This window comes from Trichogramma pretiosum, unplaced genomic scaffold, assembly GCF_000599845.2.
Source record: "Trichogramma pretiosum strain Unisexual culture from Peru unplaced genomic scaffold, Tpre_2.0 scaffold20, whole genome shotgun sequence".
In the NCBI taxonomy this organism is placed as follows: Eukaryota; Metazoa; Arthropoda; class Insecta; order Hymenoptera; family Trichogrammatidae; genus Trichogramma; species Trichogramma pretiosum.
In genome coordinates, this window is record NW_019641696.1 from 1,464,603 (window position 1) to 1,482,410 (window position 17,808).

The following is a 17,808-nucleotide window of genomic DNA, read 5'->3' on the forward strand; positions in this document are numbered from 1 at the left end:
CTCTCCCTGTACTCCCTATGCGATCCTCCCCACTCTTCCTCCTTTTCTCGCCGCCGACACCGCCGCCGCCGCCGCCAAGTGTAGCGGCTCGCGCGGCTCGCTCTCCTCGCAGCACCAACATCATTGCTTGACAGAGCGACCGAGCGTCAGTTGAGTTCCATCGTCTGCAGCAGTTGCACGTGTCTCTCCGCTACAGCCGAGCGCCTAGCCCACTACAACCGTCGTACTTCACACGCAGTACCCAGTGTCAATTAGTGCTCGCACAGAACCGACTTTTCAGTCTTTTTCAAACAGCAAACAGAAGGTAAGTCACGGATTCTCGTTTTCTTCTTGAATGTTCTCTCGGGCGCTTCCGTTTATTCTGAAAAATCTTCTACTACGCGTCGACATCAACCGCGGGTGAAAGGGCGACTCGATACTTTGTCTCTCCTTCGCGTTCAAGAATCTCGCCAGACTCTCTGGCGTACCTCGGAAATGCTCTGCTGTCTCTCGTCGAGCGCGCGCGTCTCTCTCTCTCTCTCGGTGCGGCCGCCATTTTCGTTGTTGTTCGCGTTGTGCTGCTGCGCGGCGACGCTTCCTTTTCGATGTCGTTGTTGTTCTCTCTCTCTCTCTCTCTCGTTCTCTCTCGCGGTACAGCAGGGAAAGCCATCTAATGTTCGTGTGTATGCGCCTTTCGCGCCCACTCCCCCTCTATGTACGTATATGCCTTTAATGCAACTTTATCGTCGTTATTCACGGCTCTGCGTCTCTGTATTCGCCGTAGTGGTAGTGGTGCTTGGGCGAGAAACTCGCGCTTCGATCGAGATCAACGTTGAGAGAGAGAGAGAGAGAGAGCCAATACTATCGTCATTGTTATTATAGCGAGAGAGAGAGACCGTCGAACGCGGAAATATCATCAAAGAGTCGCTAGCTTTTTTCGCACTTGCGGTAAATAGGTAAGAGGCTATGTGTGTGTATACGGCGATCGATATTTGGCGCGCAATTGTAAACTTTGTTTATTTTATTTTTGTTTATATACGCGAGTGGTACTTTGACTAAATTTGTAAACTAGCAACAACGAAACCCATCGACGTGAGTCGGCGGAGTGGGGGATATCGCGCCTTTTTATTCTCTTTCTCTCTCGTTCTGCTTGGCTTTTCGACTTATTCGCTCACTTGTGCCTTTCAATACTTTTGTAATTTAGAGACGTTGTTTCGCGCACTGTCCGTGTAGTAGTGCCTAATGGTGCGTCGTTCTCCGTGAAACAAATTTTACTCGGTACACACCTTAGTGCTGTTGCGACTTCCGTACACGTGCCATAGTCAACTCGTGTTTCAAACTTTTTTTTCTTTTTATTTATTTTATATCGGTATTATTTTTTATCCAAATTGTTCATTATATTATTGTTAAACAAATTATTAAACAATTTTTCTTATTCACAGAAATGGCCCGTACCAAGCAGACAGCCCGTAAATCCACCGGAGGAAAAGCTCCCAGGAAGCAGTTGGCCACCAAGGCAGCCCGTAAATCGGCGCCTTCCACCGGAGGAGTAAAGAAACCCCATCGTTACAGGTAAGCGTCTTAACCACGTGATTTAAAAAAATTATACATATTTTCTTGGTTGTGCCACGTTGTGCTAACTCTCTGCTTTGTTTCCGATCAACAGGCCCGGTACCGTCGCTCTTCGTGAGATCCGTCGTTACCAGAAATCCACTGAGCTCCTCATCAGGAAGCTGCCCTTCCAGCGTCTGGTGCGTGAAATCGCCCAGGACTTCAAGACGGATCTGCGTTTCCAGAGCGCGGCCATCGGCGCCCTCCAGGAGGCGTCCGAGGCCTACTTGGTCGGTCTCTTTGAAGACACCAACTTGTGCGCCATCCACGCCAAGCGAGTAACCATCATGCCGAAAGACATCCAGCTCGCTCGACGAATCCGTGGAGAACGTGCTTAAATTATTAATTTTATCCATCATAATGCTTTCTATTTTGTCTCATTTATAATATTCAAACAAATGGTATTAAGGCAAGTAGTTAGCAGCATTTTAGTTTGGTTCGTGTTCGAACGTTTAATTACAATTATCACTGCCAACTATTGGGTGAATAATGCACTTTTTGTTTAGAAATTTATCGATTATTCCATAATAATCTGTATTCTGTTCCATTTAATTAAATTTATTTTTTTAAATCGAAACTCTTTTATAAAACAAAATTAATAGAAAATACACTATTAACGATTATTAAAAGTTGCAAAGAATGTCTTTGATTCAGCTCATAATTAAATTTTACACGGGAAAATTGACGTATTTACGTTTCTTGTACTTTTCTAGAATATATTTCGTAAATGTATTGTTGCTAACATAAGAGACGCACTGTAGTTGATTATTCCAATTAGCTATTGAAAGGCTAGATTAAGAGTATTCAACAAGTAATAATATTGAATAAAATTACAATGCAAGATTATTAATGCATTGACTTGCAAAGTTTCTGGAGCTGATAAAATTCGGATTAATAGTCTTGAACGAATTGGCCCTGTCTCTTTTCTCTAATAAATATAAATAAATCTCTAAGCGCTGGGAACTACTAATCTTGCATCGTGATGAAAATTTTGTAATACTGAATAATCTTTTTGTAGCTTCAATGTTTCAGAACAATTTTATGGGATAAATGTGAAGTCTTTGAAATTCAATGAATTTTAGATTTTAGTGATACTATACTAGTTAACTTATAATTAAAAAAATGAAAACTATTATTTTAGTTTGAAGATTAGATATACATATTGTTCGCAGTTCTAGTTTCAATGTCTGATCTGGTATAAAAGAAAGAAAAGAAAGAAAATGTTAACTTCCGTAGTAAAAACATGTAACCTGTATAACTGTGAAAAAGATCCCTCAAGCAATGCAAAATGGTCTTAGTAATTATCATGAGTTTAATAGAGATATCAAACGAGACTTGTTCATTTTAGGTGTGTTGAACACGACATTTTTAAACTTAATTAACTTGTAACCTGTACATTATTAAAAAACTAAATGTCTGACAATCTGGAACATTTAGCAATAAGATCATTTCAGACAAACAAAATATAATGAATTTGTGACTAAGATCTCAAGACCTTTTGAAAACAACTGCATTGTATGTAGTATAATATTGAAAAATATATACAAATGATATAAAACCTAACCCTGTGACTTTTATCTTGATATCCTAAAACTCAAAATCTCAAAAAATATTTATTAATTGATTTTTAAACTTCAAAATGTCGTTATTACGACTTCTATTTTTGATGTTAAATCAGAAAACGGTACCTAAATTTTGTTACACTGAGTATAGTAAAGTGATTAAAATCATAGATAAATATCAATCATAACGATGAAAAAACATTCAAAATTTATAATATTGAAGTTAAAAGTGATGAACTACCCATCAATTAACGGCCATTGAACATTTATCTGTCGTCCGTGTCGGCGCATCATAACGCGTCATCAATATGGGGCGGTCTCGAACCGCCGCCGCCTGCCTGCAAGTCCGTACAGGCATCGTACAAATCCCAGCCTGTACAAATTTTATCTAATTGCACAACGTTAGATAATCGTAAAACGTTATGCGCACCAATTGTTTAGATTCGAGCAAATCCTTTGAGTTTAGTCGTAACTCGTTATTCGAAAAACTCACTCGATGTTCTTATCAGCGCGAATATAACATCTCGGCACGTAGCTACGAAGCATTAGAGTTGAATTTTACGTTGGATTTACGAAAATGGATGACAACGTGTAAAAGATCTTGGAGTACACAAAGAATATGGACGTTAGCTTTGAAATTACAGAGAATCGATTTTTAATTGCCTGATGAATTTCTGTAGGTATACAGTGTCAGAAAAAAAGTGTATATAAGTAGCGTAGAATCTTTGACCTGTATAGGTGTCGTATAACGAGTACATAAAAATGAAAATTGAGAAGCACTCCGTGTGCCGCACACGTTTTATGTAGTGCATCGTCCAAAAAAAAAAAAGGCAACTCGACACCTCGCTTGTGAGTTGGCACGCATCGAGAAAAGCTCTCAATGAAATTATCATATAGTCATTGCCCGATCCTCGACGACGCACATATTTTTACGATCAAAACTCTCCGCGCAAGAGACTGTCCATAAAAGTAATCAATTTTTATTGGGAATTACACTCTACGGTCGCTGCGCCGAGTCGTTGTTTGTGTGTGTGTGTGTGTGTGTGTGTGTGTGTGCGCGCGCGATCACCCATACTTACGAGCACACGAGACAAAGGAAAGGACAAATGTAAAAGTTTCGTAAGAGATACGATAAGAAATCGTTTTTTATTCGTTCAGCCGAAAGCTGTAATACTACTCGGAAGATTTTTAAAAATAAATTCGAACTCATTTGTTTCAAAATGTATAATCGTCCAGTATTATTATGATTATTGAAGTAAATTTTTATCGAATTGTTTTGATGCACGATCAAATTTCAAGTATCAAAAATAAAGGGTTCTTGATGATTTTACGATGCACGCGAGAAAAGTAACGTTTGTAAATTTATCCAAAAGAGAAAACACGGTTCTAATCTCAACTGTCTCGACTTCGGAGAAAACCAGGTGTTGCGCGCTGCTCTCATTACCCAGCGCCAAGTCGTGCGCTCCTATTGTTTCCCTTTTAAGTTCTCGGAAACGCATCGACTGGACAATAACGTATCGATGATTTTTCATCACAGCATATAGAAAATCCATATGGCATCTTAAGATTGTCATATGGTTCGCAGATTGGAAGCCATCATAAATAATGAGTAATGCACTCCTCGGACGTGCACGTACTTGCGTACCGAGAGAAAGAGACAGATAGGTAAGAAAAGTGAGCCAAGCGGAAACAAATATGGCGTCAATCCAGAGAGAGAGAGAGAGACCCAGAGTGTATGTATACATAAATGTGCTGTGTGCTTGTATAGGCCACCACAAGAGATAGATAGATACGCGGGCCGTGCGCGGTATAACAGCAAGACGGGTTGCAATTGCCCATACAGCGGAGCTCGCGTACAACGTAAAAGAGAGCGAGAAAGAAAGAGAGTCGCAGTCACGGGGGGAGAGAGTAAGAGAGAGAGATAGCTATGAACCCAACTTTATAACATTAAACTCGGGCATTGAAAATTGGAAAGGAGAGCCATGCGAGGCTCTCCGCCGCGGCGGTCCGATCGATGTTTCTTTCTCTCTCTCTCTCTCTCTCTCTCTCTCTCTCTCTCTCTCTCTCTCTCTCTCTTTTTCGCGTGTTGCTGCAAGTATAGAGCCCAACTCGAGCGAGCGATCGAAAAGTTGCACGAGAGATATACACGTATATTATTGCAAGTGGCCCGACATCGCCTCCATTGTTCCTTGTTACACGTATAAGTAAATACGTGGAAAAAGACCCCGTGAATTTTCGCAGGGAGAGAGACGACGCCCTACTGCGACGCTTATCCCAAAAATATTCTCTCTCTCTCTCTCTCTCTCTCACTTTATGTCGCGAGTAATGGCTTTTCGAGTTAGATGCAACTCTGCACAGAGAGAAAGAGCCTAGAGCGTACAACACCAGACGCGTAGTACCGCCGAGCACAGTGCGCTATATGCAAGCCACTTGGTGCTGCTGTTTAGAGCTGCTCCATGCGGGCGCACACGATGTGTCCCTGCAGTGGTGCACACCTCCCACCACCACCACCGCCGCCACCAGTGACCAGCTTCGGCGGCGCGGCGGTGCATTAAAGCTATAGCTGCAGCAGCGCCTGCGCGTATGTCTTAACTCCCGCGAGCTATTCCTCCTCCCCGCTCCGCCACCCGCGCCAAAAAAGTCGGCGGCAGCCTTTTCCGATCATGTTCGAGATCTCTTATATTATATGCATGCAATAATAAACATAATTGCGAACGGTCGTCATCAGGCGTGGCGTGTATGTATAGCTGCAGTTGTATATTATTATTATTATTATTATTATTATTATTACAAGAGACAACCTAACAAAAAGTCACGATGACGCATGGACGTGCTACAATTACATGTATGCTCGATCAAAGCGAGCGAGCCTTTTCTGCCTGCGTATTAATGTAATGAATAATGTAACGTCGTAGTTACACCGACCATATGTTACAAAAGTAAACGTACTTGTTTTATTACGCGCGGACGAGATGACGACTCGAAGGAAAATTCGAGAAAATCTCAAGAAAAATAATAATAACAATGATAATGTCTATGCTATATCGATCAATATCGTCATTCGTAACTGCGTACTCGGTACAATTTATTCAACGACAATTTTCCAATTTTTACTGGCGAAAGCAGCTTTGCGCCTATACGGCCCGCGAGCTTTTCGCGCCAGCCACAGCCCATCACGCTACTGTACATACGCACGAAACGAAGGAGCCAAGTTCGAAAACGCTCTCCTCTCTCGCTGCAATTTTGCGGCGCAATATCCCTTTTACCCTTAGATAATATATCTATATGTGTACGAGGTAATGCACGTCGTCGTCAGGTATATCCGCGCGCGCGAAACGAAGCGAAGCGGCCGGGGGGAGTGGGGGTCGGGCGGCCGACGAAGACCTCAACACTCGCGAGCACGCACACGACGACGAGCATCGGCAACAGCAGCCCTCGAGTACGAGTACATATACAGTAGAGATTACTATTGTGTGTACATAACTATATAGGTCTGCTGCTACCGCGACGAAAGAGCGAGAGAGAGAGAGAGAGAGAGAGAGAAGAGAGAGAGAGAGACTCTCGGAGCGCCTCACACGTACACACACGAACATACGTGTCGTCAGTCCACTGCCAACCAAGTGAAGGAAACGACGCGTCTACCGTCCCAACTCGTGGCTCTCCGTCAACGCATCATCCACAGGTAAAGGTAAGTCGAGCACCAGTGTCCACATTATACATCATCGTCGAGATCGAGTTACCGACCACCCCCTCGTGCTATCAAGGACGATCCCGGGCCTCGTGGACGACGTCGACGAGGCGAAACGTCGCGGCGCGTTTCGTAGTCACAGCTCTCGCACTGGTCGGCTTCCATTTTGTTTGCGCCGTTTCGTGTGCTGTGTGCCACGAAATACGTATCTACCGTTTGTTGAATTTGAAAGAGAGAGAGAGAGAGAGAGCCTCCGCTCTCGCACGTGTCGCGAAATTATTTTATAACAAAAGCTCCTCGTGGTTCAACTCGCCGATGTCAATAACGCGACACCCTCGTCGAGACACATCCTGGTCGAAGACGTGTCAGCGAGCCGAGATGCACCACCTCGCGCCGAGCGAGCGCATATCGGTTCCGCGGACTCTAATCCGTAAGCGCTCGCGCGAGCCAGCCTAGGACGATTTCCCTCGTTATATAGAGTCAATCATCCTCCTCTACTTCTCGTTCGTATACACAGCAGCAGCAGCACATATTGTATTGTGCAGCAGCAGCAGGTAGTGCGCCGCAGTCAACGAATTTCGGCCCGATTCCGCGCATGTCTGCTCCCGCGAGTCTGTTGGCCGTCTGTTATTAGAGGCTTTCTCCTCCGTCCGCTGCCCCCTCCCTTTGTTTATAATACGCGACGCATGCGCTCGGCTGAGTCAAGGGGGAGGCTGTTCTCCGCTCTGCTCTGCACTCTGTCTGTCTCGCTCGTACTCGTACTGCATATAGTCCCCCTTCTCTCGCGCGTTGTCCCCCCCCCTCTCGAACATCTCGCGGCAAGCAAGCAAGCGTGCGTCAGTTTTTTAACCTACCTCGTGTGTAGCGGCTATTCTGTCAATCGCCTTTCGGACTTCGCTACAGTACAGACGTACTTGAGCTCCAGAAAATATCATTCACTAACTCTCAAATCTTCTACGACAGATTTCAATCTTGAACAATGGCCCGTACCAAGCAGACAGCCCGTAAATCCACCGGAGGAAAAGCTCCCAGGAAGCAGTTGGCCACCAAGGCAGCCCGTAAATCGGCGCCTTCCACCGGAGGAGTAAAGAAACCCCATCGTTACAGGTAAGCGTCTTAACCACGTGATTTAAAAAAATTATACATATTTTCTTGGTTGTGCCACGTTGTGCTAACTCTCTGCTTTGTTTCCGATCAACAGGCCCGGTACCGTCGCTCTTCGTGAGATCCGTCGTTACCAGAAATCCACTGAGCTCCTCATCAGGAAGCTGCCCTTCCAGCGTCTGGTGCGTGAAATCGCCCAGGACTTCAAGACGGATCTGCGTTTCCAGAGCGCGGCCATCGGCGCCCTCCAGGAGGCGTCCGAGGCCTACTTGGTCGGTCTCTTTGAAGACACCAACTTGTGCGCCATCCACGCCAAGCGAGTGACCATCATGCCGAAAGACATTCAGCTGGCCCGACGAATTCGTGGCGAGCGTGCTTAAATTATGCATCTCAATATAAACCTAATTATATTTAAATATTATATAATGATTAATCATAGTTTGATCTTAAAATTATTATATATAGTGGATGAGAATGCACATTCATTTAAGTCCACCTACTGTGTTGTGTAGATTATCATGTAAGCCCCCTAACCTTTAGCATCTTAAACAAAGAAAAAGACCTAGCTTCAAACTGTACCATCATCTTCGTTGAATTTTCTCTTTAGTATATATCTTCCATGTGTTTGTATTCTTTCTCGTATCATCAAAACTTATTGTTGTTTTTGCAATTTGTTTATTTTATTTTACTCAAAATAAATTTATCCATAATGCTTGGAATTTTAATTCCATAAAAAATCATTTGTTAAAATTTATTATTTGTATTTAACCAAGATGTTTATTTAAATGTATGTGTAACGATGGTGGCTTATACATGTTAATATATATAAAAAGCACTCATTAAACACGTGCTTATAGAACATAAGATCTCTTTTTATAGTGTAATTTGACATGAAAAAAATGACTGTATAAAAATTACAGCACTGAACCTGGACTATATGAATCAATGTTCTTTGTGTAAGATATGCGTTTCATAAATAAATAAAAGGTAATGCTAAAAAATACATATTTTTATTTTAACCCAAACAATCAACATTTATCAGTTCAAGGATATTGATGAAATGATTCAGATTTAAGATGCAATTAATTGTTTCTTTCAATTTAGAAAGAGACAAAAATGTTTATTAGCCAATGCGTATTTAAATATATTTCTACATGAAAATAATTTTCTTCCATTAACAAAGTGATGTGATTCCGATTTGCTTGTAATTTACAGTTTTCAATACATTTCACTTCTTTATCGAGTTATAGTTTCTATCTATATACAATTGCTAGTTATCAGAAATAATTCATGTTTACAAGTTTATTCTTTTAACTATAATTTTTGGCTGCTCCATTATCAATTATCAAGAGAACTAAAAACTATTTTTACGTTTTTATAAAATAGTCTTACAGAAAGTTATACTAATAAACTGCATTCTTAGTCGATTCTACAACGTGATCGTACGAAACGAGGTAAAGAAATCATTTGCACTCTGTCTAATTTATCATATAACCATTCGATTAAGCATTGCGAACATAATTGAAAAATTAATAAAATTTCCCAACGCATTTTACAAAATATTTTTTGTGGTTTTAGCTGATACATATTATGTATTACCAAATTATTTGGAATTTTACAACTAAAACACAGGCGTTGTCGTTAAGTGGAAATGCCAGTTTTCCGAAAATTTTAACAAAAGTTACAATGCAAATCTTTTGATTGCCTACAACAAACATCTATTAAGATTTTTAAAAAAATCATATTTTTACAGTAACAATATACAATTAGAGAAATTTTTCTTTTGGCGCGAGTGAACATGAACAAATCATAATTTATTTCCTATGAGGATGATGAGATTTCGGATTTTAACGCGCTTAATATCTTATATGGTTGTTGTTCCCTACTGCCGTGGTGGTTCGTGGTTGCCTTCTATTCCTAATGCAAAACAGACATGGAATATCAATTTATAGAATACCACAATTCATAACACCAATTTTTGACATGGACAGATACATGAATAGTTTTCAAGAACAAAACGAAAGCATGTCATGCAAAACATAAAGGTGCAGCCTCTCTTGAAAAAATTACATGAAATCATATTACTATTTTTGTATTTATTTCATCATTATTTTAGAAGCCAGCTAAGAATGATGAATTTTTTATATTTTGTACATTAAAGTAGTTATTGCTTTTACATTGTTCATTTAGACTATTTTTCAATTGAGATATTAATTAAATAAAATTTTTCTAGTCAGATCTATAACTAATTTGAAACTCAGGTACATATATTTTTCAATTGTACATTGAGTTAAAAATTAAATTAATAATATTATACTGCGGATTTATTGCTTTGTTTTCATTTTCATAGAAATGCTTACTATAAAATGCGCTTTAAAGTCAATATTCTGTACAACTACAACTATTAGTGCTACAAATGGAATTGAAATAAAATTAATCGTAGGAAATTAATAGTCAGATGCATGAATAAGTATTCAATGTTAAACCATGTACCACAAAGATCTGTAAGTAATCTCAATGAAAAACTTATAAATGTAAAATTTATAAATCACATCATTTTGTTACATACATGACCACGTAAATATTTAGGTACATGGTTTCTTTTTCCAAAAAAACCATAATACTAATGATTAAACTAAAACTGAAAGCTAACACAACACTTGGTTTCAATAACGTTGGTGTTACCTGTAGAGGTCACGCACAGTCGGATCTTCTCTTGAAGAGTTATTTCTACAAGTGCTCAGCCTATTTTCCAATGCCTGTTAAAAAAAAGAAATTTACATTAGAATTATAAAAATTACTTGTAATAAGCTAGGTAAGTTTAGACTCTATTCAAATTGAATAAACTAACAAGGAGAGCTTTTCAGGTGCGGGTCATGGATTTGCTCCAAAATTTTTTTGCGGGCTCCTGGTACCCAATACTGAAGCTCCCTGTGCTTACTTTAATCCAATGGGCCTTAGGGACCATTTTGTAGAGGATTTTCCACATTATAAAAAAATCGTTGTTATTTTCTATATCGAAATAGAAGTACTTAAACGAAAAAATGGGACGATCAAAAGTCTTAAAATTTTTCAAAGAATCTGCTTGAATTTTTTCAGAATTTTTGGGACCATCTACCACTCTCTTTACGAAGTCCTAAAATCTACTAAAAAAAGCGTCAAATTTGGGCCTCTTGAATTAAGTGATAGATGGCCCCAAAAATCCTGAAAAAATTCAAGCAGATTCTTTGAAAAATTTTAAGACTTTTGATCGTCCCATTTTTTCGTTTGAGTACTTCTATTTCGATATAGAAAATAACAAAGATTTTTTTATAATGTGGAAAATCCTCTACAAAATGGGCCTTAAGGCCCATTGGATCAAACTAAGCACAGAGAGCTTCAGTTTTGGGTACCAGGAGACTGCAAAAAAATTTTGGAGCAAATCCATGACCCGCACCTGAAAAGCTCTCCTTGTAAGTAGAAATTAATGGTAATAGTAACCTTCACCAACATAGAAAATGATAAGATAATAGTGTAGAAATGTGGGATAACCATAAATTAATGGTACATAATGTATTAATAATAACAATGAGTAGGATAAAAAATTGTTGAGTAATCAAAAAACTGATGAAAAACAAAATTAAAACCTGCATTGTGAGAAATAATTTGAATACAATCGTTTCAAGAACATCAAGAACTGTTGGTCTGACAATGAGTTGTAGTCAGATTTTGTGTATTGGACTGTCTACTTTTTCCCCCTGGACAAGTACATTTCACCTTGTGACATTCCATGCAGACCCATCTGTCAATCTATCAATAAACTAGGCTACAGTACATGTTTCACAATAGTGTTTTTTGAATACATTAGTAAACTAGGTGAACTGTTATTGTACCTTATGAAAAATTGCTTTTATACTATTTAAAATGAAATAATTTTTTTGTGGAAATATCAGAACAGAAATTGAGTCATATGGGATGTGTATTGAACTTGAACGATTGCATGCATTTGAAAAAAAATGATTTTAAATATTGAAATATTTATAAATTCACTCACCCCAACTTTTCTCATGAGGTCACCAATCATGTTCATAGCCAGTATTCTTGTACATGGCGCCAAAGGAGGTTGATTGATATTATTGTTGATATTGTTACCATTCACACCTCCCATGCCATTTCCAACTATCACAATTAATAAGAATAATTACAAAAAAGTAAAATTTAAGGTATTAATACAACACAACAAAACAAGCAAAAAAAAAGATAAAAAAAAGAAAGTATACCTTAATTATTATTTTTATTATATGCAAATGAAAAAATATATCTTTTACATTAGTATGTATTTTTAGGAGTTAATTTAGTTCTTTTGAAATTTCGAAATATTAGAAAATTATTCTAATATTTTAAAAAGAACTGGAAGAATTCGAGATTTGTACATAGAGTATTCATTATTACTACAAAAAAAGTAACTTTGGTTTGTTAAGAATTGGAGGCACAGAAGCATAAAAACTTGATTGATCAGATATTAGAGCTTTTGGTTTAGACTTTTTGGTCTGCTGCTTTTTCATTTTCATATTTGTACATGGCACGAAAAAATACTTTGTTTTACGGAAGGCATTACGCATCTTACTTTTCATTGGAGATGAGGTTACATTTGTTGTTGGTAGATTTGTAGAAACATTCATTGGGCTGGCCGGTGGAGTTTGAGTTTCCAGTTCAACTAACAACTTATTACTATCTATATAATTCCGCGACTTTTCAACAGCAGCAGATTTGTCATTATCAGCTTGATGCCGAACTTGAATACTTAACTCTTGCTTTAAATCTATTAAAAGAACAAAATGTTTAAATAATTGCTTGTGGTCTATGAAACAAAGAATAATTATTAGTTTACCTCTGATTTCATCTTTTAATCGTTGAATGGTAGCTCTGAGTGTTTCTTTTTCATCTAGTTCTGACTCTAAAAGTGCAGTCTTTTCAATAGCAGAATTAAATTTAGCCTCCATTTCTTCTTCTGTGACTTTGCTTACCCTGTTGCAAAAAAAAGATTCAGTTAAAAACTTGTTAAAATTATCGAAAATACTTTGCTGCATTTAAAACTAACCTATGGGCTCTTTCTAAATCGTCATTTTTTTGTTCTAGCTCTCTGACGTATTTGAGTAATTGATTATTTTGTACTTCTAATTCTTGAGCCCTGGTCTGAAATACAGAGCAATCGATAGTGTGTTGGTCCAGGCGGCTCCTTAATTGCTCGATCTCTGAGACGTATCGATTATTTCTTTGGCGCAGTTCTAGATTCGTTTTTTCGGCCTGCTCGAGCGATGCCTCCAATTCTTTCTCTAGGAGTTGTGAGTTTTCTTGAAATTCCTCGAGTTCTCGCTCCACATCGTCTTTCCTGCATAGAAAATTATGAGAACCGATCGTCAAGTAACTTCAGAAATACGAAGATAATGCGTGTACCGAAATGATGATAAAAATACCTTTGTTGCAGCTGATGCGCAAGATCCATCCAGTATTGGACCTCGTCATCCTTGTTGTTGAATTGAGGCGTCGACGAGTCAACCTCCATCATGTTGTATTATTGCTTGTTTTGTAAAAGTCGACGATAAAAATATACAATATTCTTCCTCTTCTTCTTGCACAATCCCCTCGGGGTTGTCGAGATGCAGCTATATATATGTGTCGATGCAGAGTGAGCGAGAGCGGTGGTGGCACTTAACTGCAGGCAGGCGGCTCACGTCAAGATAAATCCACGCATAACTCTGAGAAAATAAAAACAGGATGAGACCAACTTGTCTCCGGAAAAAGTACTCGAAGTTAATTTTAGAATTTAAGATGCATTAGTAGGAAATAATGATGTCATTAGAGCGAGAGTCTTTAAGCGAGATAAGAAGGATTAGAATCTATTAGCGCAGGGCCGCAAGATCGGGAAAATAATTATGACAGCAGGGGCTTAGTAGGCCCGAGAGTCATAGTAATGTATACCGATGTCTCGTAAGGCATGTGCGGTGTTTGTATGAGTCACTTTCGAAACGATGGCCGCAAAAGAGAAAAAAAGAGAGAGGCACAGCAGGTCGCGCATGAGACACACGCGAGATGTATTCCAATACATAGATAAATATATAATAAATACTAAAGCCCGAAGATGTGTTAAGGTATGTGAGAGGATGGACGATGGCATACATATATACAGGGAAAGGTGTAAACAGATCTCAAACTCACCTACGTTATAAAAGTATGCTTTATGGAGTAGCTGCCGAACGTCGTTGTATTAGTTGCTCCTCGCAGCAGCAATATGTATATATTTTATTTATATATGCGTGTGTAGTAGTAGTAGTAGTAATGCTGACAGTCAAGCACGCAGAGCAGCAATTGTAGTACTTCACCAGAGAAGGTGGGTTAGAGAGAGAGAATGTATCATGCACACTCAGACAGAAACTCACGCACAGACTATATATAGTATATATTATAAGCTAACGCAACCTTAGTAAACGTCGAACGATAGTCGATTGGTATAACACACAGGTGTATAGGTATAGGACTACCTACCTACCCGCAGTATATAAGAGAGCAAGAGAGAGAGAGAGAGAGAGAGAGAGGGATCGATATATAGGCTCTACTTTATGAGCTTCCAACAAGCGAAGCACTTTTTATACATTATACAACGATAGCCACACGATTTCTGCTATAAAATGTATATATCATAAATAAATCGTTGCAAAAGGTTTCAACGGGAAGGAAATTGCCCCAATGTCCTTTTTTTCACAACGCTTATGCCTCTGCCTGTCACCGCACACAGCTGATAATCAATTCACGTCCTCTCGAGAGAGCAAACTACGTCAAACGGACGGATGGATGCGCGCACATCGAGACAGCAACACAAAAAGGAGCAAACGATGCAGCAGCAGCAAAAAAACGAGGAATGACACACGCGCGAGAAATTACGCGTCGATGATGAATCGAGAGCGTCACTCGACAATATCTTAATGAACTGCACCTCTCGTTCGCACACTTCGGAGCCTCTCGCGGCTGAATAACAGACGCGCAGCAGCAGCGAACGTTACCACGAAATATCGTTCGTTCGTCGGGATGCTAATGCCAACACACGACTGATAAATATCGCGTCGTCGCGAGTATAAGCGTGCCTGAGGCTGGCTGAGCAGCAGCAGCGATTCTACTGTTACACATTACGCTCACGCAGCAGCAGCAGCACACATATACAAAAACACAAACATATCTGCACACATACGCGATGGATGTGTCACATTATCGCGGGCACACGCACACACACAGGCCCCGCGAGTATTATATACGAAGCGAGCGAAAGCTTAGAAAATGGAGGCGGATTACTTATGTATGCGTATAATACGCGAGGTGCTGCTACCTTCGGCGAATGCGCCAAGCTTCGTGATTATAGCAAACTGCTGCTTCTGCGAGCGCAAACGTTGAGAGATCGCAGATTCGCGAGACACGGCGCAATATAAAAGTATAGCCAACCGCGCCGTGTACCGCTATATACGTATTTCATGATACATAACGACGCTCCGAAAGTCGAGCACGATACTCGCTCGAATTCGGAGCAAGAGACGAGGCTAGCTAGTAGCGTCGAGTCGATTCCACAGATGGCGTTACGTGTCGTACTTCGCTCCGCGATGTTCGAATTACTATATGAATGAACGTGTCTCGTTTGAATGGAGCAATTTCCGCGCGCGCGCGCGACGGCGGCCTATGTTTCTCAATTATTCGCAGACTTGAAGTATTGGCTTTATTGAAACAATTTTTTTCTGTATAAAATACGCGCATCGATTACGCAGAATATTATTATAAGGTCCCTCTTTGCCTGGTGATAAATGGATGTACCTACTGCTATACACGCGTTAATGGGGCGAGTCTCTCGATCGTCGTTATTTAAAAGCGTGACGTTAATCTCGTTATGTATTGGTGCTGCGGTTCTTTTTTTTTCTTTGGAACCAATGCTCGTCGATCATTGTATTAAATCGAAATGACCCAGACTATTGTGTCTGCTGCGAGTGAAATTGCCGAAATTCTCTTTCACTCGTTTACTTCTGTCTGTCTCTCTCTTTCAAAGTCGGCAAGTAAATTTATCATCAATCGCTAGATATATAAGGATACACTCTTACAAGGTTATCAATGCGATTCCTCGTCGATATATGGAAATTTTCATACATTAGACGTACACAATGAGCCGGTGTGTAAAAACCCCGCGATATATGGAAGATGTGACTGTTGTGTCTGCTTATATAGAAATGCACGTAGAGCGAGTCTTATCAGTTATTGTCAACAAACGATTGTTCATATTGTATTCGTGTATAATCTGTCACCGAGTCTTTCGAAAGGGTTCACGAGACCAGAAAAGAAAAAAAGATAGATAAAAAGATGCAAAAAGTGCCCTGTCACGCAGAGGCCGTAGACGACGTTGCCGATACATTCAACACCTGTACCTAATAATAAGGCGGGTTTACGGTGTGTGTAATTTAACTTTCAGGGGGCTAGCTCGAGCTCCGTCCGTCTCTCACGTGCTCTCGCGGGTGTGTGTACGCATACCCGTAGCTGGTGGGGGTAGCCAGACACAATGGAACGCGTCGCGCGAGGCCTAATATAGATTTTTCATATTATTAATCGATATCGACGCGGTTGTTTCTTCTCTCTCTCTCGTTCTCTCTCCTCGAAAATTCGAACGGTTACTTACTTGCGTTTTTTTTTTTTTCGTAACGAGATTAATGTCACGGAGTAATTAGGCCCCCAGACAACACTCACGGAGTGTGTAATGGATGAATTCACACGCAGCGCGAAATCGTGTTATGGTATCGGCATATAGTGTATAAGGTGAACGGTTTTCGGCGCGAACCGCCGCATACCGCAGACATCGAGAAAACATTGTATCTCGTATTCTTTTTTTTTTTTTTTTTATGTGATTTTAATATCAGACGCGCGCGCGTTCGATTAAATTTATGATTCGCGAGGCTATTACGCCGCAGTCGAGTGTGCGCGCTAATTGACTTTTTTTTAAATATGCAATTATATTGCCCGAAAACGATCGCGACGACGATCGTGTAATACGTCTGGCGCGCCGAACTCTTTTATCTCTTTCGCAGCTTTTCAAAAGAAAAAAAAAATGTATTTCTGGTAAATTGCCGATGACCGTGAGGAGAAAAAGTTAGTAACATAAGCAGCGCTCGGTTATATATTATGATTAGTCGTTGTTTTTGTTTTCTTTTTGCTCTCTCTCTCTCTCTCGTGTACTTCGAAAAAAGCTCCTAATGCTCCATTTCGCCGCGCGATAACACAATGACTCACTTATAAGTATTTCATAAAGATGTTTTTGCAATGGTACAGTTCGAACTTAAATTTTTCATCGTGGAACTCGTCGTCAGGTGTTAATAATAAACCCCGTGGTATAGCCTCGAAACTCTTCCTTAAATGGCTAGCCCGCCAAGACAAAGTTAAGCAGCTAAAAGTATAAGTATAGTATAAACTATCTAGCCTCGGTGTACGCAGAGCCACCCACGCATCTCACTCATGATGTCTGCCTCGCGCGGCACATATAAACTTCGTACAATTATTATACAATATATATATATAGCAGTTGTAATCTGCGCCGCCGCCGCCGCCGTTTTTAATATATAAATAAACATAGGAACGAGGCGTTATTTTGAACTTTTGCCCATGTGGCGTCGCAGCCTGGAATCCAGATCGCAAAAAGCGAGCCTATACTGCCCGACGAGTGCTGCTACACCTATGAGTATATTATGCGTGCGAGATAGGTCATACACTATTACTCCCACACGTCGATGTAGATACTATGCGTTTCCAAAAAAATATACTTACATCATTGCGCAAAGCTACTTATGGCTTATATGGCGATTT

General features: G+C 40.0%; 3 protein-coding genes across 7 annotated transcripts; 2 read left to right on the forward strand and 1 right to left on the reverse strand.

Annotated features, from left to right (window-relative positions):
- Positions 1-105: 105 nt before the first annotated feature.
- LOC111694339 (histone H3.3) lies at positions 106-3,153 on the forward strand. Of its 2 annotated transcripts, none has more exons than XM_023462131.1 (3): positions 106-304; positions 1,422-1,551; positions 1,646-3,153. In XM_023462131.1, exons 2-3 carry the CDS (start codon positions 1,424-1,426, stop codon positions 1,926-1,928), a joined length of 411 nt encoding a protein of 136 aa, XP_023317899.1. In that variant the 5' UTR covers positions 106-304; positions 1,422-1,423; the 3' UTR covers positions 1,929-3,153. The 2 variants fall into 2 exon arrangements, with proteins under 2 accessions (XP_023317899.1, XP_023317900.1); XM_023462132.1 differs by lacking the exon at positions 106-304 and adding an exon at positions 1,194-1,348.
- A 3,450-nt stretch (positions 3,154-6,603) lies between these two features.
- LOC106656471 (histone H3.3) lies at positions 6,604-8,921 on the forward strand. 2 transcript variants are annotated; one of them, XM_023462135.1, is made up of 3 exons: positions 6,604-6,834; positions 7,804-7,947; positions 8,042-8,921. In XM_023462135.1, the coding sequence occupies exons 2-3, from the start codon at positions 7,820-7,822 to the stop codon at positions 8,322-8,324; spliced, it is 411 nt and encodes a 136-aa protein (XP_023317903.1). In that variant the 5' UTR covers positions 6,604-6,834; positions 7,804-7,819; the 3' UTR covers positions 8,325-8,921. The 2 variants fall into 2 exon arrangements, with proteins under 2 accessions (XP_023317903.1, XP_023317901.1); XM_023462133.1 differs by having other exon boundaries at positions 6,608-6,840.
- A 93-nt stretch (positions 8,922-9,014) lies between these two features.
- On the reverse strand, positions 9,015-15,423 carry LOC106656527 (nuclear distribution protein nudE-like 1). 3 transcript variants are annotated; one of them, XM_014377539.2, is made up of 8 exons: positions 14,143-15,416; positions 13,401-13,682; positions 13,025-13,315; positions 12,815-12,951; positions 12,551-12,745; positions 11,978-12,102; positions 10,630-10,703; positions 9,015-9,861 (listed from the first exon to the last, which is right to left on the reverse strand). In XM_014377539.2, the coding sequence occupies exons 2-8, from the start codon at positions 13,490-13,492 to the stop codon at positions 9,801-9,803; spliced, it is 975 nt and encodes a 324-aa protein (XP_014233025.1). In that variant the 5' UTR covers positions 13,493-13,682; positions 14,143-15,416; the 3' UTR covers positions 9,015-9,800. The 3 variants fall into 3 exon arrangements, with proteins under 3 accessions (XP_014233025.1, XP_014233026.1, XP_023317898.1); XM_014377540.2 differs by having other exon boundaries at positions 9,801-9,861; positions 14,147-15,419; XM_023462130.1 differs by lacking the exons at positions 9,015-9,861; positions 10,630-10,703 and adding an exon at positions 11,484-11,733 and having other exon boundaries at positions 14,143-15,423.
- Between the last annotated feature and the right edge of the window lie 2,385 nt (positions 15,424-17,808).